Source organism: Strix uralensis, chromosome 2 (genome assembly GCF_047716275.1).
Source record: "Strix uralensis isolate ZFMK-TIS-50842 chromosome 2, bStrUra1, whole genome shotgun sequence".
Classification (NCBI taxonomy): Eukaryota; Metazoa; Chordata; class Aves; order Strigiformes; family Strigidae; genus Strix; species Strix uralensis.
The window spans coordinates 96,159,186-96,187,109 of record NC_133973.1 but is presented as its reverse complement, the minus strand read 5'-3'; the positions used below and the strand labels follow the sequence as shown (position 1 = coordinate 96,187,109).

The 27,924-nt window shown below is 35.5% G+C and overlaps 1 protein-coding gene across 6 annotated transcripts in view; it reads right to left on the bottom strand.

Annotated features, from left to right (window-relative positions):
• The window catches only part of PCDH9 (protocadherin 9), a 708,470-nt gene that overhangs the window by 409,060 nt on the left and 271,486 nt on the right, over positions 1 to 27,924 (bottom strand). The window contains exon 3 of one of the 6 annotated variants that reach the window (XM_074859542.1): positions 27,207 to 27,824. The exons of the other annotated variants lie outside the window; for them this stretch is intronic. Within the exon in view, the coding sequence (XP_074715643.1) occupies positions 27,729 to 27,824 (96 nt within the window). The 3' untranslated portion in view covers positions 27,207 to 27,728. Of the gene's footprint in view, positions 1 to 27,206; positions 27,825 to 27,924 lie in introns of those variants that run through there. 6 annotated transcript variants of the gene reach the window in all.

The following is a 27,924-nucleotide window of genomic DNA, read 5'->3' as shown; positions in this document are numbered from 1 at the left end:
CTGATGTTTAACAATTAGTGATAATATGCTAAAATAAGCAACAATTTTAATCATTGAATTCAGGGTCATCATTACGTCATCCCTCCTGTAATGAGGTATTCCACTTAGAGAAGAGGCGAAAATCCTTCAAGATCCCCACCATCTCAGGACTGCTTAGACTGTGAAAATTAGAGATCTATTACATCTGTCATTTCTATGGCAGCTGTCATGAAAATACAGAGAAACAAGGCATGACTCTTCCTTTCCCTCCCTTTGCCTAAAACAATCCTATAGAACTAGGATGACCAGGATGATACTGTTCTGTGACTCAGTTTCAGTTTAAGCAGCCAAGATGAGCCTCTTCATTACTCTTAAACTACTGACAAAATATGAAAATCGTCCACTCAATTAGTCTATTATATTAACGACTTCAAAAAATATCAGTTGTGCAATTTTATATTACACTGACATTTAGCATCCTATTGCAAATCCAATATTCCCTAATGTGATACAGAATCCTCTGATATAATATAGCAGCTGATAACGCAGCAACATATTTGAGGCTTTTATTAACTCTGAAATCCAACACAACTTTTTCATTAGTTTCATAAAATTCAATATTATCTTAAGAAAATATTAGCACACCGATGAATTTAGAATCCATTTTACCATAATTACTTATGTCAGATTTTGCAAAGCTAGATTGAAGCTAGTGCTATGATACAGCTCCTGTGTTTAATCACACAGAATCGTCTAAATTCTGAATTTAGGAAAATAAAATAATTAAAAGAATCCTCAACTTAAAATACAAATAATTAGTTTAGTGCCAAAAGAAAATAATTTATGATGTCTGAAAGAAACTGTGAAAATCATGTTCGATGTTAAAGACAGGGAAGGGAAATGTATAGATTAACCTTTTTAATTGCATAAATCTTGTCTAGTAAGTTTTGCTAAAAAGCATTTGCTGCAGTAGTATTGCACAGTTCTTCCAAATAATTATATGGATCATTCAACTAATTGTTTTTATTCCTGAAACAAATTTTAATCACCAAGTGTACCACAAATCTTTTTTCCCCACAGAGTTGTTTTTTTTTTTTCAATATAAAGCAGGTCACCCTATGTTCTCTCTCTTCTATATACATATATTAGTTATTTATTTGTATTTGGATAAGTAGGAGGACGATATCAAATTCCTGGCCTCCATTTGATTTGGGATCGGAGGAAAACCTCAATAGTTGAAGGCAAAATAATTTAAAATTTGAGCTAAAGATCCACATTAAGCTTCCTAAAACTTTAAAATCTTCTATAAAGTTTAGGAACCAAAGAGGAAGACCCTCTCACTTTTAAATTTTTCTAGTGTGGTTTTCAAGACAACATCACTTATTTACTACTTCAGTATTAAATTACATAACTTATAGTAAGTACTATGATCCTAATTACAACAGAGTCAGTCAGACTTTTTCAGAATTGCAGAAATTAGGACAACTGCCTAGCTTTCAGGTCCAGGCATGTACAGCATAACTGGGTGCCATGACTAAGACAACCCCATCTCATCACATTTCTGCCTGACAGACAGTAACCCCAACTAGAAGGAAAAAAAAAATAAAAAAAAACAAACAAAAAACCCCAACAACAAACAAAAACCAAAAACCAGCCATAAATATTTGTATGTGCCATGTGACAGGTAATGGGTTGTTGGATGAGATGACCTCTAGAGGTACAGCCATTCTGGTTCAGGTCAAGGACCTGCCTGGCTCAGTATCCCATCTCCAACCATCTTGACAACTTTTCTGAAATTACTCCAGTACAAACTCAAGAACTCTCAGTTATCTGGATCTACAGTGGACTTATTCCTTCACAGGTCTAAAATAGATGTGTAATTTCTTGTGTGTATACATTATGCAGGACTGGTCATTCTTCTTTATTTCAGAAAAGAGAACCCAAACCAAAATTACAACAAATAATTCGTGCTGGCCCTAGGAAAAGCAAGAGATAAGCAAGCATCCCTCAAGCTTTATCCCAGCTTCTGATTATTTGAAAATCAGCCTGGTAGCTATTATATATATTTTCTCAATATTTCATACGTACTTGGGACAATTTCTTCAACAACTGATAAAAGTGAACACATGAGTAGAAAGAAATTAGCTAAAGGTGAACTGCCCTATACAGGCAACTGTGAGGCTTTAGGATGTGTTTTTGATTTGTCTGTTTCTAATTCTGTCTTTAATAATGGCTACACCTTAGTGAGTGACTCAAACTGCACATATTTTGAACCCTTCAGTATTACTTTTTAAGCATCTAGTAACAGAAAAAAAACAAACCACAATTTTAAGAAGTCCAGTTGGCACAAATAGTAGCAATATATTAATTAAGTATTCTGTCCATACATTGATATTCTCACTATTACAGAGTTCAACAGAAAGATGTTACAGAATGTCTTTAGCTCAAAACACTACATTTCCCACTCTGTCTCCCATGACAATCAGGCTCTTCTGAAAACAAACTGTACCACCAGAAGGCATCAAGAGTAGCAGAAAGAATTTCCATTCTTCCTTCTGTTGACTTCACCCAAAAAATGGAGCTTCAGCATTTTTAGAACTAGAAGCAAAATCTTAGTTTTCTCTTGCAAATTCCTATATACAAATGAATCAAGAATTGCATCAGCATACATTGATAAATATAAACAAAACTGACTACCTAATATAATTCACTTGTTCTAATAGAAATATTCAGATATCACTAAAATTGAAAACACAAGTAACAGAGCAGGGTACAAAGGCAGATATCAACAGAATTAAGCAGTTGTCGTTTGCTAAACTCCAGAGTTTAGCAAACATTCACAAATCACACCTAAAGCTTTTTTTAAGGGAATTTTTTCATTCTGTAATCTTTCATCGAGGTTTATGTGATCTCAGACTGTGCTGCACCAGAAAGACAGCTCTCACTTTCTTCTCTTTTGCTGGGCACATCCTTTGCTATGTCAGTACTTAAACCACGTAACTCACCAGTTATGTCAGTTCCTTGAACTGAGTAAAAACTAGACCTGCCTCCCCAAATTATTATTTTTCCCAGAACAGCTGAACAATCACTAGTGCTGACACAAGAGAGGTGGCAGGAACAGACAGCTGGAGGCAGGGAAAAGAGCACGACTTGCCTTTTTGGCAGTAGTGTGGTCAAAACTGATGCTGAGAGATCAAACAGAAAGCTAGAATGTTATATGACAGGAGCTGTATCTCATTCTGTATTCTTCTCCTGAACTGGAAGAGCATGAGATGAACATGAATTTCCATTAGAACTAGTTTTATTATACAGCCAGCTAACACCAGTAATTTTTCACTATCTGGAACAATGATCCAATAATTTATGGTATTGGAAGCTCGGGTATCATTCCACAGTGGGCACATTGAGCAGGATCTTGACTTTTTAAAACTTAGGAAAACAAGTTCTTTAAAAGGACGAGTAGCCACAGAACCAGAGGATTTGGTCAGGAGCACCTGCCAAAGTACTCACTTTGCTGTTCCTTTGGGAGCTATTAGAGAAAAGGTTCATGAGACACCTACCACAATAAAGCCCATAAAAGGTACCCATATTATATTTAAATAAAGAGAGAGAGCCAAAACAAAGTACTCATAGTAAACTATAACTCTTTGCTCTTTGGGTCTACCAGATGACTCCTAATTTCACATTAATGGGAGAGAACTCACAAAACAATAAAATGAAAATATGTCTCTAAAGAAAATGGATAAGCCATTTAATATTAATCCTGATTCAAATAAAACATAGCAAAAAACCTTCAGGAAAAAAAGGTAATGATTTTTCCTATCAGTAGTCCACCCCTGACAATTATTGGAAGAGTACCTCTAGAAATTTTACGTTAACTCAAACACTGCAGAATTAAATTGTTTGCCTTGAATATTTACTGAACAGTATCAGTTAACACTTCTTCAAATAAGTGCCTGAACTTGCAGACATACTGTGGTCTTTCTTTTCAGAAAGAGCAATTTGCAACAAAACAATCTTACAGCTGACGTTCAGGGTAAGTACATTTCTGTAAGTCTTATGAAACTTTTCAAATTGCACCGGAAAACAGCAGTCAAGACTTCTGATATAGACCTTTCTTTAATTTTTTTTTTTTTTTTTTAAATGAAAAACTCAGATTGTACAATATTAGGGATTATTTAGATGAAGATCCAAAACTTGATACCTTTCAAAATGTATTTCAATCTCATTGTTAGTATTCTCCCTAATTCAGTGTCAGCCTTATTATCTACACCGTTATTAAATTGATAAATGCCATCATGACAAACATTGAATATACCCTAGAAACGTTAATATATACTCAAATAATAAATGTATCTGAAATACAAACCATTTAATGAATTTTTTCACCTTTCCAGAAATCCGCAGAGATCTTCTTCCCTTTCAACTAAAATAAGGTTGTTTTTTTTTTTTTTTTTTCCAAAAGTGGCTGTGAAAATAACTTGTCAAAGGTAGGTCTTCAGAACATGAATTAGAAGAAGGGACCCAGAACGTCAGCAGCAGCCTGTGAAGTTAAATTCATTACCTACAAAACCCATACATCAGGAGTTATGCCTAAACATTGTGAAAACTATGTATATTTTGCCATTCTAAAAGTAACTTTGCAACTACTGGAAAAGGCAGTATGGATAGAGTCCCTATTTTATTTTTAAATCCAACATACTGCTTATCTTAAGACATTTCACAATGTCAAGGCCCTAAAGCATTCACTTCTTACTGAGGTTTGTTTTACCCTGTGAGATCTGAGCTAAAGTAAACTCCACCATTTGATGAGCTGCACCAATCTGATCTTAGAGCTTTGGCTGTACAAATGCCCAATTCTTTTGCTCTGATCCCTTCTCTTACTGAAACAGATCCAGTAATCTCCGTCGTACACTGAAACTAGCCTCAAAGGAAAAAGTATTTTCTATGGCAGTTCTAGGGAGACTGACACCATTGTTAAACATTACTAAGTCCTCAGATATTCAATCTCTTCTAAGTCAGTGAATTTTAAAGGATTTCCTTGTCATACAGGGTTCTCTGTTTGATATTTTTGACTTGAATATGCGCCAACTCACCTTTCAGCCCCATTGGTTACCAAGGTAAAAACATTTGTATGGTATTTGTTCATTTTTCTGAAATGGGAAGGTTATTTTTCAGAGTCTAACAACCTTCCCACATTGATATGGCAGGAAGGTCTAGCCTCCCTTTCAATTAAAATGCTGTAGTTTTCAAACTGAGTGAGAAACTTGATAATGTAGACAGCACATGTAAAGTCTGTGGCTTGCAAATGACTGAGAACTTGCAATCCATCATCTAAAACAAAACCCATAAGAACTGTCCTAGCATGAAAGATATCTTTCCCAGAACTATTATCCATTGGCATCCTGCACCATTTCACACTGCTACCCTGAGAAAATATGAAAGTATTCCCAAACCGTTCACAGAATACAAATGCATTTGGTCTTTGATTAATTGCAATAAAACCACAAATGTGAAACCTCCACACAGAGAAATGGGTGAATAGGACATTTTTTTCCTCTTTTAGTTTTGTCTTTTTATAAAAATGTCACAGTTTTCACTTTTAGGAAAGATGCCAGCAATACTGAAATATACTGAAATACGCTGAAAATGTCCAAGTGTTGGCCAGAATCAAAGTTTTGCCATGACTGTCAAGGGTTCCTTATAAAGGATACTGGGGGGTGGGGGTGGGGGTGGGGTGGGGGGGGGGTGGGGGCGGGGGTGTTGTGTGGCAAAGAAAGGATGAAATGATGAGATTTTCAGTGTGATTTTTTATTGATAGTTTTATGCACTAAATGCCTTCTAATAGTTTTGGGGACTAACCTTTCCCATGTCCTCAGTATATCAATTCCCTTCTACTCCTGGTGAAATCAACCTGGTTTTAAGTTTTCAGTTTCTCTTCATATTATGTTCTGTCTTTTCCTTCAGACATCTTGGAAATCTGCTTATTGCACCTATGCCAGACATGAAATCTTACTGCCTTGCCTTGCAAAACAATTATATTTTGCTAGCAGTGAGAACAGCAACTCAGACTGAGTAATATCTAATCGAAAATCAGCACCTTGAGTTTGATCTGTGCACTCTGGAATATTGAACTATAATTACTAAGATATTAACATCTGTGACTATTTAACTAAATTTGTATGCATGGCATTCATCTGGTTTCTGGCCATACCTATATTGTGGGACATTTGCAACTGGAGGAGTCCTGTATTCTGTCTATTTTGTCAATTAAAGAGAAGCAAACACCTACCATAGATGAGATGGTAAAAGTAAATTTTATTCCCTCTAACTATAAATGCAGATGTCTTTATTTCAACAGAATTGTGAGAGGCAAAAAAAGCCAGGTTTGAGAGTGTTTACAAAATTCCTCATTACAAACAATAACAAACTTTGCAAAGCCATTGAATAATTTACCAGAAACTATCGACTGGGTTGATGCAATTTTACCTATGATAATGCAATGCTTAGTAAGCTACACTATGGGCAACATCATTGAAAGGATTCAAAGTTCAGATGTGAAAGTGTCTTAAATCAGATTTTTCTGAGAAATGTTCAGAAGTGTACTTTTTAAATGTACTGTCATATGTATGCATATCTGTGAGACAAACGATGTAATTTGTAGCATATGTGTCCTAGCAAATTATTAATTGTAATGGGGTAGGGAAAAGAATACACTGCAGACTATATCAGACTAACCAACTCTGCCTGTCATTTGACTGATTCAGAAAATAATAAGAAAAAAATAAGAGAGTATAAAAATTGAGTTTTCAAGAAATATATATGATTTGAGAACAATGACCTAATAGTCCAAGCCATTTTATCTATTAACAGTGTTTGATTTGAATCCAGAACATTAGCCACAATATCATTCAAGACAACAATTAGTTGCTGAGATGAATTTACCTCAATACAAGAAAAAAAATCAGTTGTAGCAAATTCAAATGAAGAAGTTACAAAATAATTAATGGGCAAGAAATTATGTATTATTCATACCAAAAGAAAAACCTACAAAAGCTTGTGGACAATATTGACAAGTTGGATGTATCCAAATCCATAAGACCTGACAGGATTCTACTGAGACTGCTGTAAGGGCTGGCTGATGTGACTGTAGTCCACTGTCTGTAACTTGCATGGCAATTAGATGAGGTCCCTGATGGCTGTAAAAATGCTATCATTATATCCTTACATCCATTCATCCTTAAAAAGGGAAGAAAAATGATCCAGAGAATAATGATATGAGCCTCAGTTAGGTCTCTCACTATAGAAATATCATGGGATATGTCTCCTTGGAATCCTTTTTTTAAGAACACGAGGACAAGAAAGTAGCCAGGAATGTGCAACATTGATTTACCAATAGTAAGTCATGCTTGACCAACCTGATACCTCTGATGAAATGTCTGGCTGCAAAGAGCAGTGGATGTAACCTATCTTGACTTTAGTAAGCCTGTAGATATTACATCCCACACTTTCTTCATATGATAACTGAAGAGGCATGGACTAGGAAAAAGGATTATTAGGCAGGATGAAAGTTGGTTGCATTGCCATGAAACCAAAGGCTGGGCACCTGGCTAACAGTTGGCAACAAGCAGACTATCCCAGTGGTTGATATTGGTCCCATATTGTTCAATAACTTAATTTACAGACTGGACTATGACACAGACCTCACCTTCAACAATTTTGAAGATGGAAGTAATGTTAGGTGAGTGCTTGACACAACAAATGGAAGAGACTCGATCCAGAAGAACCTGGATAAACTTGAGGACTGGACCAATGGAAAACTTATGAGACTCAATAAAGAAAAATGTAGAGTTCTAAGAAATAACCCCATGCAGACTGGAAAGTGGTTGGCTGAATAACAGCTCTGCTAAAAGGGCTCTGAAGTTTATGACTGATGTCAGATGGAATGTGCATCTCATGACAAATAAGGCAAGCTGCATACATTAGGAGCACTGTAGCCACCAGTTACTACCCCCCTTTACTCAGTATTGTTGAGAATGCATCAGTAGGGAAGTTGAAAAACTCAGAAGATTGCAGTAGGTATTGTGAAGACTCCTGTACTATTATTACTATATTATTATTACTATTATTATTATTATTATTATTATTATTATTATTATTATTATTATTATTATTATTATTATTATTATTATTACATTTATACATTATCACTACACTTTTTAAAAAGGTGATTATTCTGAAAGGGCCTCTCTCAACATCTAACACTATCAGTATTTTGCACTACTATTTTAGAAAATCCAGGACATGGATGCATAAGGATAGATAGATGGTAACTGAAAATACCACATAACCATACTGACAAGAGGCTTGTAGTTCATATACCATAATTTGATTCACCACGGGTTTTTTTTGGGCAGGGGATATTGAAGGCAAGGGGGTGCAGAAGAGGAGCGGATTTATTAATAAATCAATGAAGATGCATTATCAAGATGTTTAGGACTTATGAACTAAAAATAGTTATTTTAATATAGAAGTGAGTTTCCCATAGATACAGAGAGAGACCAACATATTCCAAATTTTTAGATGAAATACGGATCCATTACAGCCTGCAAGATGATGATTTCGTTTGCCACCATCCATTGTACTTTGTTTCCATAACTTACTATTTCTTTTCCACAAGTCAAAGCACTTTCATTGGAAGTGAACAAGAACAGCCTTTGGAGACTGGCAAAATAGCTTAATTTGTCTAATGCTGTATCGTTCATTAAATAATACTTCCTTATAATTCATCAAATGACATTGATGAAAGTAGCAATGAGCAGAAGGACAAATTAGCAATGATATTTGCCAGGTAGCTTTAAATATTTAAAAACAGCACATGGAAAATTATATAATTACAAAGCAATAAAAACAGGGGAAACTGAAATTGTCTTCAAAAATCTAATTCTAGTTGTTTATTTAAAAATATATACTTAATAGAATGGTAACATTAGTAGCACGGAACAAAAGATGTTGCTAAGAAAACAGAAGGAAACGTAAGATAATCATGACAAATTCATTCAATTCAGATACATTTAGATGCCTTCGTTTGAAGACCATTCAGTGAAAATACAAAAAAAGTTCTGAGACAAAAGGCACAGCAGAGGCATGTGGAAATTGAAAAGATGCTTTGGATTGCACAACATCAGGAGGTGTACATTCCATGATGGGTATGGGATGATTTCTCAGCCAGTTTTGGCATACCAGAACAGGATTCTTCCACTGTGCTCACTTGAAGAACTGAGAATGGGGCAAGAGAACAGCTGCCTATAAAAAGCTTTTGCTCTCTGAAAGTCACACAGAAGAGCATCACTTATGACAGCAATAGGTTTGGAATATTTGTAGGAATTGTGAAACTACTGAACTGTCGCATAATGCTGTCATGCAACAGATTTAATTTGCCTTTGTGAAAATTACAGAAATAACAGAAAGGAGAAATGAATGCTAGGCCAGAATATTAATAAAACAAAAAGAAAGAAATGAGGACAGGCGAGTTTAGGAAGAGCTTGAATGAATAATAAAGATCATGCTAGACTAACTTAGGGTTTTCACATCTTAGAATGTGAAACTATTTTCTCCTGTAGTTTATTTTCTTAAATATTCTTGAACCAAATAATTGTTTTCCGTTTCTTAAGAATTGTCTCATTTAAAAAAGTATTTTTTAATTTGTTGCTTTCTATAATTCTAAGAGTAGCTTTATATATGTTAAGAGTTCAACACAAAATAGTGAACGCACAAGTCTTCATCTGCATCTTAACTGAATTCTAGTAAAATCAAAGGACATATGGTATAAAGATCTTATCTGGCTCTGAAACAAGACTGACAAATAAATTATTAGATACGTTTACATAATTTTTCATTTTGCCCTTGCCACTCTCTAAATTTAGTCACCTTCTAGTTGCCTGAAACTTTTACCTACTTTTTCATAAAGCTTTCTTTTCTTGGGTTCTACTGGAAATAATTTTTTCCTTATTGATGCTTGAAAGTGTGAAAAAGACACAGTTCAAGTATTTATTAATATGATATAGGTGAAAGGAAAACCCAAAACATTTTTATGAAAGAAACAGTCTTTTAAATTTTGCTGCCTCTTCTTTGAGGTGGTTTAGCCATGAAGCTGAAATCTCTTAGTGAGCTAGAATGCTGGGGTGTAGTATTTCTGAGCAACCTGATGGTTACTGATCTTGAATTTATTGATTGAATAGCAGGAAAAAAAAAAAAAAAAAAAAAAAAAAAGAATAAGCTTTGAATTTGCAACTTGGGAGGGAGTTAGAAGTCAGTGAGATTGCCATTTGCAGAAATATGCAAATGCCTGTATCTGAAATTCTAACTGCATATCTAAAGAAAGAAACATCATTAGTGTTTGCTTTGAGTCCTGAAATTAAAAAGCCACAATGAATTGCAGGACATCATCCCCTTGCTTCCTACTCCAGGACATGACAAAATCTTTCAATGGTTTTCTTAACTGATATTTATCAACTCTGCCCTTAAACATCCAGTGATGACAAGTCTACAGTCTCTCCAGGTAATCTATTTTCAGATGATCATGCTTTACTACCATTATAGGAAGGAAGTTTTAGCCTGAGTTTTCAATGCTGCAGTTTAAGCTAATTATTTCTTGTATCCACCATGGACATAACACAGAGAACTGATTATTCCTTCCCTATTTACATGCTAAACTTCCTGCACAGAGACAAATGTGATGCAGCCACATAGGGCCTGATCCAATGTCTGATAAACTTAGTGCATAGACGTTGCTCTAATCACTTACATGTTGCGCCAGATGTCCCACAGAGCCATTGCTGTATTTTTCCCATCAGGAAAGGAAGGAGAAAAACCTTTATTGTTATCTTTACTTGCATGAAACACTCAGATATCACAGTGACAAAAAACACATTAGAAGTTAGATAGGTTCCCTACTTTCTTTCAAGAATAATTTGCTCATTTCCAAGAACCGCAATGGCAACTGCTGTTTCCTGAAGTCTTCCCAAAGCAACATGTAGAAATGTCACCTATGTCAGGCTTTGTAATATGCACAGGATGAGCTGTACCAATAAAATCTAGTCAAAAAGCTATACTATATAACAAAAACCAAACCAAATAATGATAAAAATATTATTTAAAGAAAAAGGTGAATATTCTACATAACTATTGACATAGAAATGCTTTCTGGTAATTTTTTACTTTAACAATGCACCTTTTTTACTTTTGAGTGCAAGCAATTATTTCATTAATATTATGCAGGTACCATCAGAAAAGCCTGTCCTAGCCGTATTTCCAGGCCTAATGGTGGTTTTTTGAACAAAATCCAGGTATGCCTACTGATTTTCTGATTGTCACTGCTTATCAGTCGTTACTCACTCACAGGCAAAAAGGGCAGGGGGGATGGGGATTGACAGTAGGAATAGGAACCAGAAATACCAGATAGATGAGCAGGATGAATTTCCTTATAAAGGATGAGATGGAGAAAAAGGAGAAGCTGTACACACTTGTTACAAACTTCTTTAGGTTCTTGAAGCATTCTCTCTACTTACTCTGTGTATGGCTACATGACCAATGAGTTGCTTCTGCAATTATCAGCACTACCTGTTTCTTGGTCCCTAGATTCTTGCACTACAACCTTCAAAATGAGCTTATACAACTTAGTGGATGTCCTTGTTTTGGCCAGGATAGAGTTAACTTTCCTTGGGCTGAGAGGGAGCACAGCTAGAGGGCCGGGTCCGGATCAATCATTGGAGTATTCCATATCATGTGACGTCATGTTCAATATATAGGCAGACACGTGCTTTCTCACGCATGTCTTTGTTTTCAGTTCCCGGGTCGGCATGGCAGAATATATATTTTTTTTTCCCCTGGTTCAGTTGGATCGCTGCTGGGGACGGGCTCCGTACCGGCCACTGCTTGGTAAGCCACTGCTGCATTTTACCTGTTTTGGACTTACTATTGTTAATGTTGGTTTTGTTACTATTACTAAAGTTTTTTTAATTAAACCTACAAATTTCTTCTTTTGTCCCTCCCCTATTTCACCGGGGGTGGTGGTGGAGTAAACAACTGGCCATGTGGCAATTTGCTACCGGCTGAGTTCAAACCACAACAGTGGAGGAGCAATGTATTGAGATTTCAGGTTATCCTGAGTCATATTAGGATTCTAGACTTGCTGGCTTTAGCAGTCAACGTATCTGTGAGTGTGGTCTTCCTGCCTAGCAGACCACTCAATCAGTATCAACTATCCTGCAAAATTTAAAGAACATATTTGTTTAAAACCACATTTCCAATGATGAACTGTACTATAGCACTATGTAAGAACAGAATTCATTATTAATACAATTAGGATTTCCCTCAGCTGCTCTAGAGTCTTCACTTCTGAAACTAATTAGCCTCTAACCAGCCCCAGGGTTGTTATGCCTTGAGAGTTCTCAAATATGCACCCTTCTCTTATCATTAAACATGCTACTACAGTTACCCAGAGTACTGCTCAAAAAGACCAGCCCTTTTCCAGATGAAACCAAAATGATCACCTTCTCCCTCTGTTTCACAGTTCTGTGTTCCCTTTTGTCTGTCATTGATTACTGGAATATCACCTGGTAATGCGAGGATTAAGTTTTCTCCTGGTCCTGATCCTTAGGAACATCTAATTTAAAATGCTATTGTAGACTCCAGTATACTTCTGGTTTTGGCCATTTAACCGTTACAGACATCTGAAATTGGTGAAATTTTATTGACTATATTATTAGAAATATCAAATCTACAACCTTTTCTTTAAGATTTATAGCTTTTATTTCTCTATCAGCATTCTATGAAGACCAAATGTCTGAGAATAAGGTCTTCAACTGAAAAATATTCCCCTGGAATATGCTATTAGTTTTAGGAGGAAATCTTCTGGAGACTGTCACAAAACCTAATGAGGTTCATCTATTGTTACCCTTGCTCATGCTGTAACTTTGTTTTCCCATTTTCAGTTAGTACAGAAGATAGCCTGAATGATAATTACTGGACTACCTAAAATGTAGATGTATTTTTACTTATTGATTTTTTAAAATTTGTTTTCTGAACAGAACAGTCAAGTACAAGTTATATTTGCAGATCAAAAATGAATGGGGGGGGGGGGCGGGGATGAAGAAAGAAGGGGGGAAATGCTATCCAGCCATGTAGATGCTGTTGATAAAATTTATAGCTAAAAATTTAATATGTTTAGGGCCATGATGAAATGCTTATCATCAGCTTGCATTGCCTGTAGTTCTTGCTGATTCCAGCCCGCTCAGCGTATCCTGGTAATGAAATGAAATGGCATGGGCCCAGTGCCTGCAAAATAAAATTCATTTCATTACAGTAGAGGCTTTCTCTTTCTTTTCTTTCTTAAAGGCTGGACTCAGAAACATACAGATCACAAACCTTTATGGGAGTCTTCTTTTTCTTTTCTGTTGTTTTTTTTTGTTGTTGTTGTTTTATTTTTTTTAAAAAAAGCCCCATGTTTTATATATGTTACTAAAAGGATAACCAACATCTTAAACTTAAATTTACTGGCACTGACTCCAGTACATCCTTCCCTTAAACACAGCTATGTTCTCATGACTTCTGAGCATCTATTTTAAGCAATTCTATTCAGAATCAATGTCACCATTGATTGGATAATATATTGGCTTCTTCTTCCTTGGTTTCTCCTTAATTACTCGTTTACCCTTACCCAGCCATGGTGATTCTAGCTTTATAATCACTTAAAGGTTACAAAACACCAACCAGGATCCATTCTCACTAGACCTCTTTGCTGATGGAAAAACAGAAAAAAACAAAATCTGATTTCTGGTACCACAAAACAAGCATGTTTTTGTTTGCTTTGTTTTTATGTTGTCACATATAGCAGGTTTTCCACAGTTATAAATATATGGAGAAGCATAACTGACACACAAAATTATACTATACCTAAAATAACACATTCTAACAAACATTACATCACTATGATTCATAATGTTCCTATGAACTAAATCTTGCTATAGCAGAGTTTATCTACGTAAACTGATGTGCATACAGTTTTGTTCAACAGCACTAAGAACAGGATTAGTATTTTAAGCTCTGGTTTCACTGTACTCTCCCCTCAAAACTTTTTTTTTATACCCCTCCCCCCCCTTAAAATCATGCTTATTATTTTTGCATTAAAAGCATACTTAACACTTCCCAGAGTTACTGTTAGTTTTAAAGCCAAATTCAGACCTTGCATTCACCCTACAAAACCATATGTTTCCATAAAATAGACTATATAGGTGTATCTGAATTTGGCCTCTAGTATTTCATGCCTTCAACAGTAAATTGAATGAGCCAAATGGATCTGTATTTCTGCCATATAAAGACAAATCTTATAAAGAGATATTTATTCTATTTTCAAATGTGCTAACCTTTCTTTTTTGGGATAAACCAAAACAGAATTCAGTCTGAAAGCTTTTGGCATTGATAATACAAAGAAACTATTATATAATTTGTATTAAATTCAGACAGGAGCTGCAGAAACTCTCCACTGAGGTGTATTGCTATTTTATGAGAAAACTTACTTTTAAAAGCAGAAGATGAAAATACTTGCATTAATAATCTTCTTCCAAAGGATGGATAGGTACGGTGATTAAAGTGTTATCTTAGGGCTTTAATGACCTGGGTTCAAGTCTCTGTTCTATTTTCCTTATCTCTTTGAGACACAAAGCTACATGACTTGTGTTCCCAAACTAATAAAAATACCCAGATGCTCATGTTTCCCTGTCCTTGAAGACACTCTCAAAAGTTTTTTTAAGTTAACTACTTTGGATAGACACAGACTTGATCCAACTAAAATAAATGAATTCCAAGTAGAAAACATTTCAACATGATATCCAGTGTAAAAAAATATAACTTCCTTGGAAAAGCAGAAGCTCTTGAAAACTATTTAATGGCTTTCTGGTATTGTCACATAAAATATCTTGAATTTGAAACATCTACTGTGTAGAAACCTAGAGAGTCTTGCTTTCTACACTTCTGAATAGTTACTCATATTAATAGAGCATAGCATCTAGTAAATACAATTCATACTCAATAGCTTAAAACTTAACCCATTTTCTACATTTTTTTAATCTCAGACTAATCTATAATCCCACTTCTCTGTCATTTTCCATTGTCAGACCCACTTCAAATGCCCTCATTAGAGCAAATGTGGGATGAGTGGGCAGCAAAGTTACACAGTACCAATTTGGATTTACCTCAATGAAAACTGCAGCTGAATCTGTTGAGGGAGAAGAGCTTAACACTTTCAAAACAGAATTACATTCAGCAAGGTGCTGAAGACATTACTTGTTCTACAGGACTGGGTTACTGACCTCATTAAAAGCCCCAGGAACAATCAACTTCCTGATTTTTTTTGTGATATCTATCTGCTGCCCTCTGATAGGCCATCCCTTGATGGTAAATTTAGTGCAAATCTTTTGAAACAGTAACAGACTGCTTTTTGCTGTCATTTTCTAGGACCTTATAACGATTGTCATTCACTCCTCTATAAACTGGATTATATTTATCTAAATTATTTCAACTCTTCACAAGGTAATGTGGCTTTTTTTTTCTGATTTGCAATTGGCATTCTAAAACATCAGACATATACCAAATTATGGTTGCTACAAGGAAGATCTGGGCATTTTACCAGTAAATCTGACCAGCTTCAATATCATTAGAAGGATGATGACACTTTACTGCTTGCTTCCCCAAACACATGCCACCTCCCTTCATTTAGCCTTTAGTTTAGTGGCACTGCTACTGAGCTTAATGAACAAAAGGACCTTTTCCTGCATTGGAAAGTGTACCTTGTCATTAGAAAAAATGCAGTCTCCAAATTTGTTTACAATAGGCCTCTTTTTCTCAGAACAAGAAAGAAAGTTTGAATGGAAATACGTTTTCTAAACTCTGGCAATGAGATTAGAAATTCAGTTTTATGGCCTGTATGGACTGAATGCAATGACAATTATGGAGAACAAGCATTAATGACCTCTGATGTATATTTGACACTATATTTCAACAAGAAGGACACTACTTTTTTTTACGGAGCTCCAAAGAAGAGGAATCTAAGTACAGAACCAGGAGTATCAGTGGTTTGGCTGGCTGAAATATGTAATAGTGATTGCTATTACTAGGGGCTTAAAACAGGATGAATACAGATAGTCATGTTGATAAGGGTCAAAGGAACTAGAGAAAAATGGAATGAGTAGGAATCAGTAATGAAAATGCCAATCTATCTGCATTCAGAAGGAGACAGAAAGAATGAATAATGCGGCAAAAGATATCTTTGTCCTAACAGACATTGTTTTCTGCTATGACTAGACACACATTGGTGGGTGCAAGAAAATGCACCCCTTCTCCCATAATGCACTAAACACATAGATACATAATAGATGCATAGAGATTGCTGACTCCAGCTGTTCTATTAAAAAGTAAAAATATATAATGTATGTAAAAATATTTTTTAAAACTCTGCTGAAAGTGTATCTACAGCCAGAATATAAGTTGTTGCATTTATTAATGTATCAAACATTTAAGATTACTAATAACCTTCTCATGACTGAGTTAACGTGCTGCAGATTTCAGAATGAGTCAAGTCAATCCAGGTTAAGTGATTCACTCTGCTGATTATTTTCCCTCAACATGAATTTGATGAGATATGTTGCCTCTGGAATCTGTTATCAATAACTGCTACAACCTCCAGCAACAGCTGAGGGCTCAGAGCCATAAAATACTGCAGTACTGCACAAAAAAGTACTGTAAACACTGCAGTGAGGTTTATTGAAGAACTCTTGATTACCATGACAGTAAACTCCTCCAAACACAGACACTATAGAGAAAGGTAGTTACAGAATTTATCGAATCTTGTTCAAACCAAATATATATGTACCCTCACTCTTCATTTTTATTTTTCTTCATCACTCAGAAGAACATAATTTTTTGGTTTATCACAAACCTTCTGTCTGTTCTGTCCTCTAAGTCATTTGTCACATTCCTCAAGGTCACAGGGGAGTCTCAGTGGGAAAGCATGTGTGTTGATTGATTGCTACTGTGATGCCTATGTCTACTAGGGCTGCTAAATGAGCTTCCTTCCCCTCTCCCCATACTCTCTTGCCTCCAAGCAATGATGTGATTGAAGGGGGGGATGAGGTGGAAGGAAGAGGGGGAAACACTTTAAAGGAAAAACAAAATCTTGCCCGTGAATCCAGTTAAGAAGGTTCATAAAGCAGTATTATCCCTGGTGATCAAACTATCTTCTTTCGCTAATCCCTGACCACTTGCTGGGTAACAAAAAGGACATATTTTCCCTATAAAAAATGATACAATAAATTTGAGAGGAATGAGAGAACAGAAGAGACAGAGAGACAGAGACACACAGCGCACATGAGTGAGATTGAGAATGAGAGTGCAAGAGCATGAGTGAGAAAAGGAGTGAGCATAAGAGAAAGTGCATACGAGAAAGTGAGAGGGCGAGAGCGCACAAGAGAGCACATGCTAGAGAGCGAGAGGGAGTGAAAGCAAGAGAAAACAAGTGAGAAAGAAAATGAGCATGCAAGAATGAGCAAGTAAGACACTGAAAGCACGTGCAAGAGAGCACATGAAAGAGACGAAGAGCACTTGAGAAAATGAGAGAGAGAGTAGGCATGTGAGAGAGTGTGATATTGCACACAACAGGTGTGACAGGAATAGTGTAGAGGAACATGTGAAAGAAAGTGAGACTGAAAGCAAGGAAGAGCATAAGGAAGACAAAGGAAAATACATGAGGAGAAACCAAACGTGAAAACTCCCTGAAAAAAAGACACAGAAACTTCCCTCTATGGCTTATTACTACTTCCAAAATTACTTAGAAAAAAAAGCATTTTCATGCTTCTAGTAACTGCATTCCAAACATATCTATTAACTACATAGAAAGCACATATACTTATGATTTTAAAATGGACACTGACTATATCTGATATATTAGATGAAAAGCTGTGCTTCTTTGAACAACTCCTTCCTGTTCATCTCTTAGAAACTCATAAACACATAGACATGCCATCAAACAGATTGTATCTGCAACATCCAGAGGCACCATTTTAATTTCAGACAGAAGAAATCTGAAAGATTATGACTGCAGTAGACATCAGTGGCTTGTGGATTATCATAATATCTCCAATAAAAAGATCCCAGATTAAACCAAAACTCACTACCATAAAAATGCTAAATAAAAAATGAGATTTGTTATTGATGTGTTTGTTGTTTGTATGCCTAATAGCCAGTATCTACATGAGTGTTCTGCTGCTGCCCTTCAGTCGCATCAGCAGTAAAAGAAACAACAGATACTGGTGGTGAAAACAGAATAAAACTGCCATTCTCTTTTCACGTCACTGATTTGTCACTTATACAGTATCACAATGTTAAAAATTCCCACTCTTCTCTTTTTGCCACCCAGCTCAGATCCTCATGCAGCAGGACTATTAAACACATTAAGCCTTAAAGGCTTTCCTAAGTCATCTCTTAATGACTGGCAGGTTATGTCCATCTTCTGGGTAGAACTCTGGCTAAATGTTAAGGCTAGCTTGTTGGGTTTTGTTTTTGTTTTTGTTTTTGTTTTTGTTTTTGTTTTAAGTTAGTTAACATTCCCAGATTCTAAGTTTGTTCAATATCAAAACCATTGGCACTTCACAAGGTACGTGAAAGTATACCTCTTAAGAACCTACTGAAGTTGTCTTGGCTTCGGCACAACCTAAATAAAAGTGAAAGATATCATTATCTCCTGTGCAAGAATTACCCATTAAGAACAGTAAATCTAATTTTCTGTTGTTAATACAGCATAGTGTGCAAAGGCCACCCATGCACAACCAAAATTGCATTATATCAACAGAAAAATAGATTAATATAGAAGAATTTTCCCACTGGCAAAAATATAGCGATAGCAAAAATAATTAGATACAAAATTAGTCTACTTCTAGTGAACTAGACCACTAACATAAAATTACAGGAAAATCCCTTGTATGAAAATACCTATTTTCTGTGCAATGGCAAACTCACACAATTCAAAACACAGGAATGCAGATATTGATATAAGATTTACTGCTGAAATTATTAAGCTGAGTGATCAGTTACACAGAACAGATGTCAAAACCTAAACACGCAAAACCTCTAATCTTGTACAATTTTGAAAAGTATTGGCAGGAGAAATATAAACAGCCACTCACTTGTAAATTGTATGCTGAATTCTTAAAAAATTAAAAAACATAACAAAAAGATCAGAAATAACAGACAAACCATTTAGAGTGAACATAAACTTTTTTTTTTTTTACTGAGCAAAATCACTTTCATAACACTTGTCATTAGACATATAAAATCTGAAAGATAAACCTCAGGTTATGTGGGCACATCAAATATTTATGAATACCTAAAGTTTTCGGTACAATAATTGGGATTACCTCACAAATCAGGAGTGAAAATAAACAAAATGCAACCATAAGCCATTGCATGTCTCTGTAAATATGGTACAGGATACATTATAGACACACAAATAAAAATTACAGGCGCAACCCTGCTATAAAGTAAAGCAAGGATCTGTATTTTTTTGATTGAGAAAGTCCCCGAAGTATAAGTTCATCTTTTCTGAGTGTTTTGTTTGGGGTTTTTTATATGCTTACAAACAAGGAAAATAATCTTTGATATACGTTCTAAGACTATATGTTATTTTTGGGAGGCAACTCCAGATAATTTCTTCAGTGCAGGATAAGAGCTAATAGCAAGCATGGTAGTAAATGTAAAAACAAAGCATTGGTGATGTATATAAGCATATGTGTGGTTTCTTTGCTATAACAATAGAAACATATGCTCTGGGCCATTTTTGACTACTGACTGCAGCATACTATTAGCTATTTTGTCTATATGTCAGTAGAGAAAAGAGAAGTTGCATGTAGTAAAACCCATAGGTAATCAGCAATAAAAAGAGAAAACCTTAAAAAGAATTAGTTTGCAGGAACATCCCAAATCTCAATGCTATCACAAACCAATCCACTCAGTTGTAAAATTATAGCGGAAGCTTTCTACAGGCAAGTTCTCCCAGGCAATCTAACACTCCTTACCCTTGCCTAGGACAGATATATTGCAAGCAAAATATTTGTCTTAATCTTTCTGCTTCTAGAAAACACAGAGGAAAATCAATTAATGTTGTAATAACTTTTTTCTTTTTACACTCAACATTAAAAAGTGCTTACTCGGAGTTCTGGGGAAGGGAATGTTACTGTCATCTTTAGTTCACTTATTTAATCTAAACTGATTTTTTACCTTCTAAATGAGATCAACTTTTTGAAAAATTGCAAACCCACTTTAATCTTAAAATTTATTTGTTGAATTTTGCATTCTATTACTCCTCTCAAGTTATATTATAAAATGATGGGTAAGTTTATAACTGACAGTTTATCATCACAAAAGGTCCAAAGTCTGGTCTCACTCTCCCCTTTAAAAACAAAATCACTAGAAAATAAAAATTAATGGAAACTAACAAAAGTACACCAGTGAAAATGTTACTGTTTCACGTGAATTTTCTACATCCTCACTCCACACCTTTATTTCTCTACTGTCTAGTTAACATTCAACTAAGTCAGACATCTTCAAAAGTGTCAATAGAGTACATGTTACAAGCTTGAATAAGAAAGTTATAACAACAGTGTATTTTACCGCTTAGTTTCTGCATCAGCAAGGGTATTTGCTTTGAAAAGCAGCAGCACCACTTTCTCAGACTCTCTCGTTTCCCACCCATAATCATTCAGAGCAAGTAGCAAGCACTTTTTCATTTTCTCTTTTTTTTTTTTTTTTTTTTTTTTTTAACTCCTTCCCTCAGTCTGTCTCCAAAGCCATCAGATCTACAGCACCTCAATAAATTATTCAGGCCCATGCTGCTCCCTGTCTTGCTCAGTTCTGGGACTTCCTGGCATGCATCCCCATTAATACCCACAGACATGTGCACAACCTGTAGAAAACCGCAAACATTTGTATGTTAAATCCCTCAGCCTGCACTAATGACAAGAGCATACAGCTCCAGATCCTTTACAGAATTGTCACAGGGCAGTCCTGTTTGCTTCCTCTAGCTCCTCCTCTTGTTTCATGCCTAACCTATATTCCCATTTTATAAATTTCGATTCCCATCTTCTCTCTTCTCCATTCCAGTTGTTTATTATAGCTCAGGACAGCTTCAATGCAAGATACCGGAGCTGTCACTTGTTCTAAATCTGCCTCCTCCGCCTCCCACCCTCCCTCTCCGTGCTCAATTTGCTCCATGAACAGCTGCATCACAGCTGTCAGGGTGAATGGCAAAGATGTCCTTTTCTGATAAGACTGTGCCTGTGGCACACAGAGTTCCTTCGAACAGCTAATTAGCAGGAGATAGGCCACGGCAAGGTTTGGTGCCGTCCATCAAGTCTTCTGCCAATGTCAACACCATCAGCTGAGCTGTCATGTTTGGTTCCTCATTTAGGGGGACTGGCAAAGTCTCTTTTTATGGCTAAGGAAAGATGGTGGAGTATGGGTAGTGGAGAGAAAGTGGAGGGTCAGGCTCTGTCAGGGTTCAGTAAGAAGTGTTTCATACCTACGAAAGCCCTTTCTATGCATATGTTTTGTCTCTTCCAGTTAGCTCCTCTGCTAACAACTCACAAATATGACAGCAAAAGAAGACAAAAAATGCAAGGGCAGGATAGACTAATTTTTCTGTATAAATAGAGGCCTGTAACTGGCATTGTATTTGTGATCACAATTTTTGGAAACTATCCTCTAAAAGTATTCATCTCCCCCAAAAAAATATTTCTAATAAGTAACAACCAAGAACATACAATTTCTTGAGATTTTTTTTCCTTCCACAGCAATGCTTACTACATATACACTAAGTACTATAAGCACATGTAATTAGCTGAAACCCAATTCCAGCCAAAATTTCAACCTTTGGACTGCAAGAGTGCTTCTTCAAGGAGATGAAAATGTAGAAGGGAACAAGAAAGTAAAGTAAATCTCTGATTAGGTCACTATAGAGCAAAAGGTTCTGGGATGCCCGTGGAGAGCTGCCATATTTAACTTCAATGTTTTTTAGACATCTGAGCTGTCAGAACTTAAGCACAATATTTTGCTATGGCCATTAGTGTGGGCATGGTGCTGTTGCATCAGGAAGATGCAATCTGAGCATGGCCATTATGCCAAATTTTAAAATATACTGCAGTTTAGAACTGTAAAATAATTTAAGTTGGAAGGGAACTCGGGAAATCATCTAGTCTAACTTCTCAAAACAGAGGCTAATTTCAGAGCAAGACCAGGTTTCTCAGGCTTTGTCTAGTCAAGTTCTGGGAATCTCCAAGGATGAAGATTCTCCATTGTCAGTTTTAGCTTCATGCAGCTGAGCAAAAAATGGTTCTTTCAAATTACACCTGGGAAAAGACTATGCCTGTGGCACGCAGAGTTCTTTCAAACTCTCACTACTTGTGAAGCCTTTGTACTTCACAAAACACAGGCATGGCTGTTGCCCAAGTTCGTGTTAGAAAGGGACATCTTTATCACAGACTTCTGAAAAATAACATAAGGCTTTTCAAAGCAATAACTATTGAAAAAAAAAATAAAAATCCAGAATACTCCTACTTCAGTACAGCATATAACCTAATCCAAAAAGGTTTTCTCATTGCAGTTATTTTTTTAAACTCTTTTCCCCCATTTGTTTCTTAATTGCATTTTTATTTCAGAGTAAATACTTGAAAGAGGCACATCTCAGGTTTAGAATTAGTAGCTATGGAACCCAACTATTGTGATGAATAAGCTTCCAATTTATTTCTCTCCTTTGTTTTTATTACTTATTTTTCATTTGATACTGTTACATGAAGAAAGAGCAACTACCTTTATTTTCACGTGAATGACTTGCCCAATCATAGTTTAAAATTAGCTCCTTAAGTGCCAATATCCAATGTATGGCACAAGCAAACAATTTCTAGCAAAGAAAAATTGGACCAGGTTGAACAGGAAAGAATCAGAATAGAACTATTAGAAAAATATGGGGTTTATATTAAAAAATATGGATGCAACAGTACTATCAGTTAAAATGGTTTTATTTCCATATGGCTGTAATTGATCTCTGACAAAATTAACCTTAGCTTACAGAATATTTTGTGTGATGCTGCACTGAAGTAAAAAAAAACATATATATTTTTCTCTCATTTTGGTCTTCTACCTTAATCAGTCAACTTGGCAGTGTCTTCAGTAACCCTGTTTCTGGGTGGTGAAATTTTTTATTTATTTTAAATTAGAAGAAATAGCTACTTGAATAGAAGCAATTAAGTTTTATGCTTCTTATTACTGAGAGGTAATTGCAATGTGGTTATCATCCAGTTTCACAAAGGTACAGGCATATACTTAATTTCCTCAAAATCTTAGTTACATTTCCAGGTAGAATATGGAAAAAATATTTCTTTCTTTCCATCAAAATGTTACTCCTGATTCTCATTTAAACTTTTTCTAACCTCCTTATTTTCAAACATCTCTCCCAGACATCTGCACCCAGGAATTTCATGCTTGCCCTTTCTGCCAAATTTATGAAGGTAAAGCTTGAAATGCGCACTCATTAAAATCTCTTTCCATCAATCCTTCAAACTTTTGAGAACTTTGATTTCCATCTGACATTGATTTTTGGATTTCATCCCTACAAGGAAGAAATCTTATCAGAGACACTCATACACTGCACACCGGATGACTTGGTAAAACTACTTCAGCTGAAGCATCAAAGACAGTGACAGGGAACAGCTACTTACATTGAAACACAGCCTAATGTGACTTCCAGCAGGATTTTAATTAAGATCACAGCATTTGGGAAAAGTGGAGTATTTTATCTAATGCTATTTTTCACACTTCGAGTTCAAAATGTTTGCCTAAAATGGACAGTATAAATTTATTCTATATATTAGTCTTGTATTTCAAAATAGTTATCAAATAACCTAATTTAAAGGCTTTGTCAAAAACCTTACTATGTGATCGGTTATATACACTGCTCAGTTACTTCATAAAAGTACCTCAGAAAACAAATGAAGTGCATGCATTTTTCCTCTCAGATGAAAATTAACAATTCAGAACTACAGAAATAGCAAAGAAACAACTACTTTACTTCAGCTGTCAGCTGAATTCAGTGAAATGTAAAATAAAATTTGGTATGTTTAAATGCGCAGAAAAAACAATGCCTTTTCCACATGTAAATGCAAATGGAAGTCCATCAACATCCACAGAATATAAAGATAAAATAAAGCCCCTGATCCACAGATTACAAAGTTTAAAAACAGAGAAACAAAAAACCACACACAAACAAAAATACGTGATACATACTCATATGTTTATCCTACCTTGTAGGGGTTTTTTTTCTTATTATTGAAGGCCATGCAGTAAGCTAGATCAACTCTTGGCCAGAGTGCAGTAGGACCATTCTTATGTATGCTAACTGATTAATCAAAAGAGATTGGACACTGAGATTAATTAAATTCTTTTAGTTAACATAAATTTTCACTCATTCATTCATACCATCAGTGAAAAAAAATTGTTGTGATGGGAAGAATAAATCACTTACTCATTGTATTTCTAAAGTTCCCTTTTTAAATTCAGCAGAATGAGGTAGCAGCTATGGAAGAAGCACCACAACTGTGTATTTGAAATGTCTGAAAATACAGACTGTCGTGGTAACTGCCAGTGGACACAGGCTGAACCAAGAGACAATTGCTGGAAAACCAAAAATGCAATTGTTTTTACAAAAAGAGAAGAGCAGTGAGGAAGAATAAATATATAATGTCCTCTGTGAAGGGAACAGAGAAAGAAGGGGAAGCTTTAGAAACATCCATTAAAAAAAAAAAAAAAACAAAAGTCCCACTATGAAGGGTGTGAGGGGAGTGGAATAATATTTTTTTCCCATTTTTCAGCCAGTTCTACACTGCAGTCAAATTCCATTTGTTCCCAAATGTAAAGTGAACTACATTAATTTTCCACCTGCTTTCACATACCATTAAGCTTCCTGAAAATAAGCATTATTCTATAAATCTGCAAGGTTTTCTATTTTCGAATACTTGTGATTCACCCAGTTACCACAGTGATGCGACCCCTAATTAAAAGTACATTTTTCGATAAAGAGCAGACCACCTGACATTATGAAAAGATTTAATGAACTTCTGGAGTTCACAGGATGAATTCTGAAGCCTTTTGATGTTGGATTTTTAATTTTATTATCTCCACACTTTGTTTGACCTGCCTGATTATGCCCCATTATGACAAACATTTACATAAGTGCTTAACCTTACATAGAGCTCCCTCTCTGTTTATAATGATCTGCCTTCAGTTCCTCTGAATTGTGTCTCCTATTTCTTCCAATCATAAGGAATTGATTTAGCCACCTTCAACCACAGAAGAAATCCTTGCTCATAGAAAGATTCACTGTCTGTGTTGAGACTGAGTAAAATTTGTGCTTGTCTCATGGAAAACCACATGTGCGGCTACCGAGGTCCTGTCCTTTGAGAGAAATGAGATACGGCAAAATGTTCACCCTAAGCTGGAGGTATCCCACGTATATCAATTTAGACACAGTCATTTATTTCACTGGCAATACTGCTAGGGTGATTTTTTTTTTTTTTCAGAGAAAATCTCTAATTCATGTTTCTGAATAGCAATTCAAGGAGATAGAATTCAAAAAGAATTCTTAACTCAGACTGATGATAATTAATCATGATCAGTGGACTCCTTGTTTATCTGGTCGAGATAAATAACAATGTTTGGTTTTATTACAAAATTCTTTTTGTTAAAAGTTTTTACAAAACAAGATCAATGTAATGATTTCTTTAAAAAATGAAAAAGAAAACCCTTCATGGAAGTTATTATTTTAAAATAAAAAACCAATAATAACCATTCACACTTGATTCGGAGGCATGGTGTTTAATGATACATACCCAACTGCAAAGTAATAAGAAACTCAATATTAAAAAAGTGAAATGTTTAATATGCAATTATTATTGCCTAGATACCATACCAGCAAAAGGCAAATATCCTGCGACAGTTTTATTTCTCAAGAAAAGATCAAAAAGTATATTAAATAGAAGACTTGTATAACTTCATGTTGGAAACAAAATGAAAAAGGAAATAACATATTTTTACTGTTCATTATTACAAAACCTTACATTCTATTGCAGGTAGGACAGATCCTCTTAGAAATCAATTTTTTATCCTTTATTCACTGTACAAACAAGTATGTAAGAGAAGCAAACACTGTCATCGATTAAAATAGGATCTCTGTGTATATTTCCATGAATGGCAAGGCAGCAAACTCAGTCTGAAGTTTCCTAATCCATACTTTAAGATTTTACACTGTGTTTGTATGCTGTTCCATACTGGTTCGTATTTGAGCATGCAGTAAAAGCTGTTGCCAAAGAGGGTTTGTTGAGAAAATTTAATAATGTAATAAAAAAGGGGGATAAGAGAACTGCACTAATGCCTCGCTGTACAAAGGTGAGAAAATGCAAGAAAAGACTAACTTTTGACTGACAGAAATTTTCTCAAAATTTCAGAGAAAGTGCATAAGCATGTATGCCTCATAATCTATATTTCACAGAATGCAGTTCAGGTTTGTGAGTTTATAGAAACAGAGATTTTAAATTTTCTGGAAACTGTGAACCACTGAGCATTTAACACAAGTCACTTACACTAATCAAACACAAAACATACACAAAAACAAACACAAAAAGAAACCCTTCTGTGTTTCTTATCAATTACTGATATTCTATTTTATCTTCCTAAATTTCTCCCTTCCTGTCTTAGACAACTGTACCTTCAGGTACTCAAAGGGGTCTGAAGGGATTGAGGAATCCAGAGAAATACCGATCATATTCTTATAAACACAGCTGGATTAGCCAAAGAAACATTCATCCTTCCTGTTTTGTTTGTTCTAGGGAAAAACTAAAACAAAACAAACAAACACCAAAAACACCCAAACCAAACCTAACACTGAAATAGTAATCTATACTTTCCTTGCCAGAAGTTTAAACACATTTCTCTTCCATATTTAACAATTTATATTCTCACTGTTTCTGAGTGTGTGCTAACACTGCAGTCCCAGGTGCAACTGCAATCGGACCCCAAATGTAACCTAAAGAGCTTGGGAAATGATGGTAGTGGAATGAGCTGAGGACACTCCAGCAGCTAGACCAGTCTACCCAAGCTCCCAAAGGATGAGGGGTGAGAATATTTCAGCCTACACTGAACACAACATTGCATTAGTTAAATAGGTATCTACTTGATCAGGCATGTATATATATGCTGCAACCATATTGTTGGACTGCAGCATAAGATCAACCTGAGATATCACTAGGGGTGTTTGGGATGTTTTGTTTTGTTTTGTTTTGTTTTTATTCCTCCAACATAGCGGGGGAAAAGAAAAAAGGCTAGTGTATCTCCAATTTGTGCCCCTCATAGCCCTATAACCACAATAATAACAGACAAGCCCGTCTATACTCTAGGAGCATCTCCACTCAGACTAGTCTAAATCAATGCATTTTTCATCTCATTCCTTTGCTGCCATTGCTGAGATCACCATGAAGATCTGTATAGTCTGTATAGTATCCAGTTAAGCATAGAGAATCCTAGTGCCAGAGACAAACTATTTTTGGACATGTATGGGTAGATGAACTCTAGCAGCTCAAGTTAGTCCAGGAGAGTCAGAAGACATATTCCAGCTTCGAGGTTTGTGCTGGAATTTTACATCTCCAGGTTTCCAGCCTTTCATATTTAACGTCTTCTGTGGACCAGAAGAGCTGCATGTGAGAAACAAACAAAAAATCTTTTGTGGTAAGACATGATTATGAGCATAAAAACCTGAAAATTCCAAATGATAAACTAAAGCTGAACTAAATT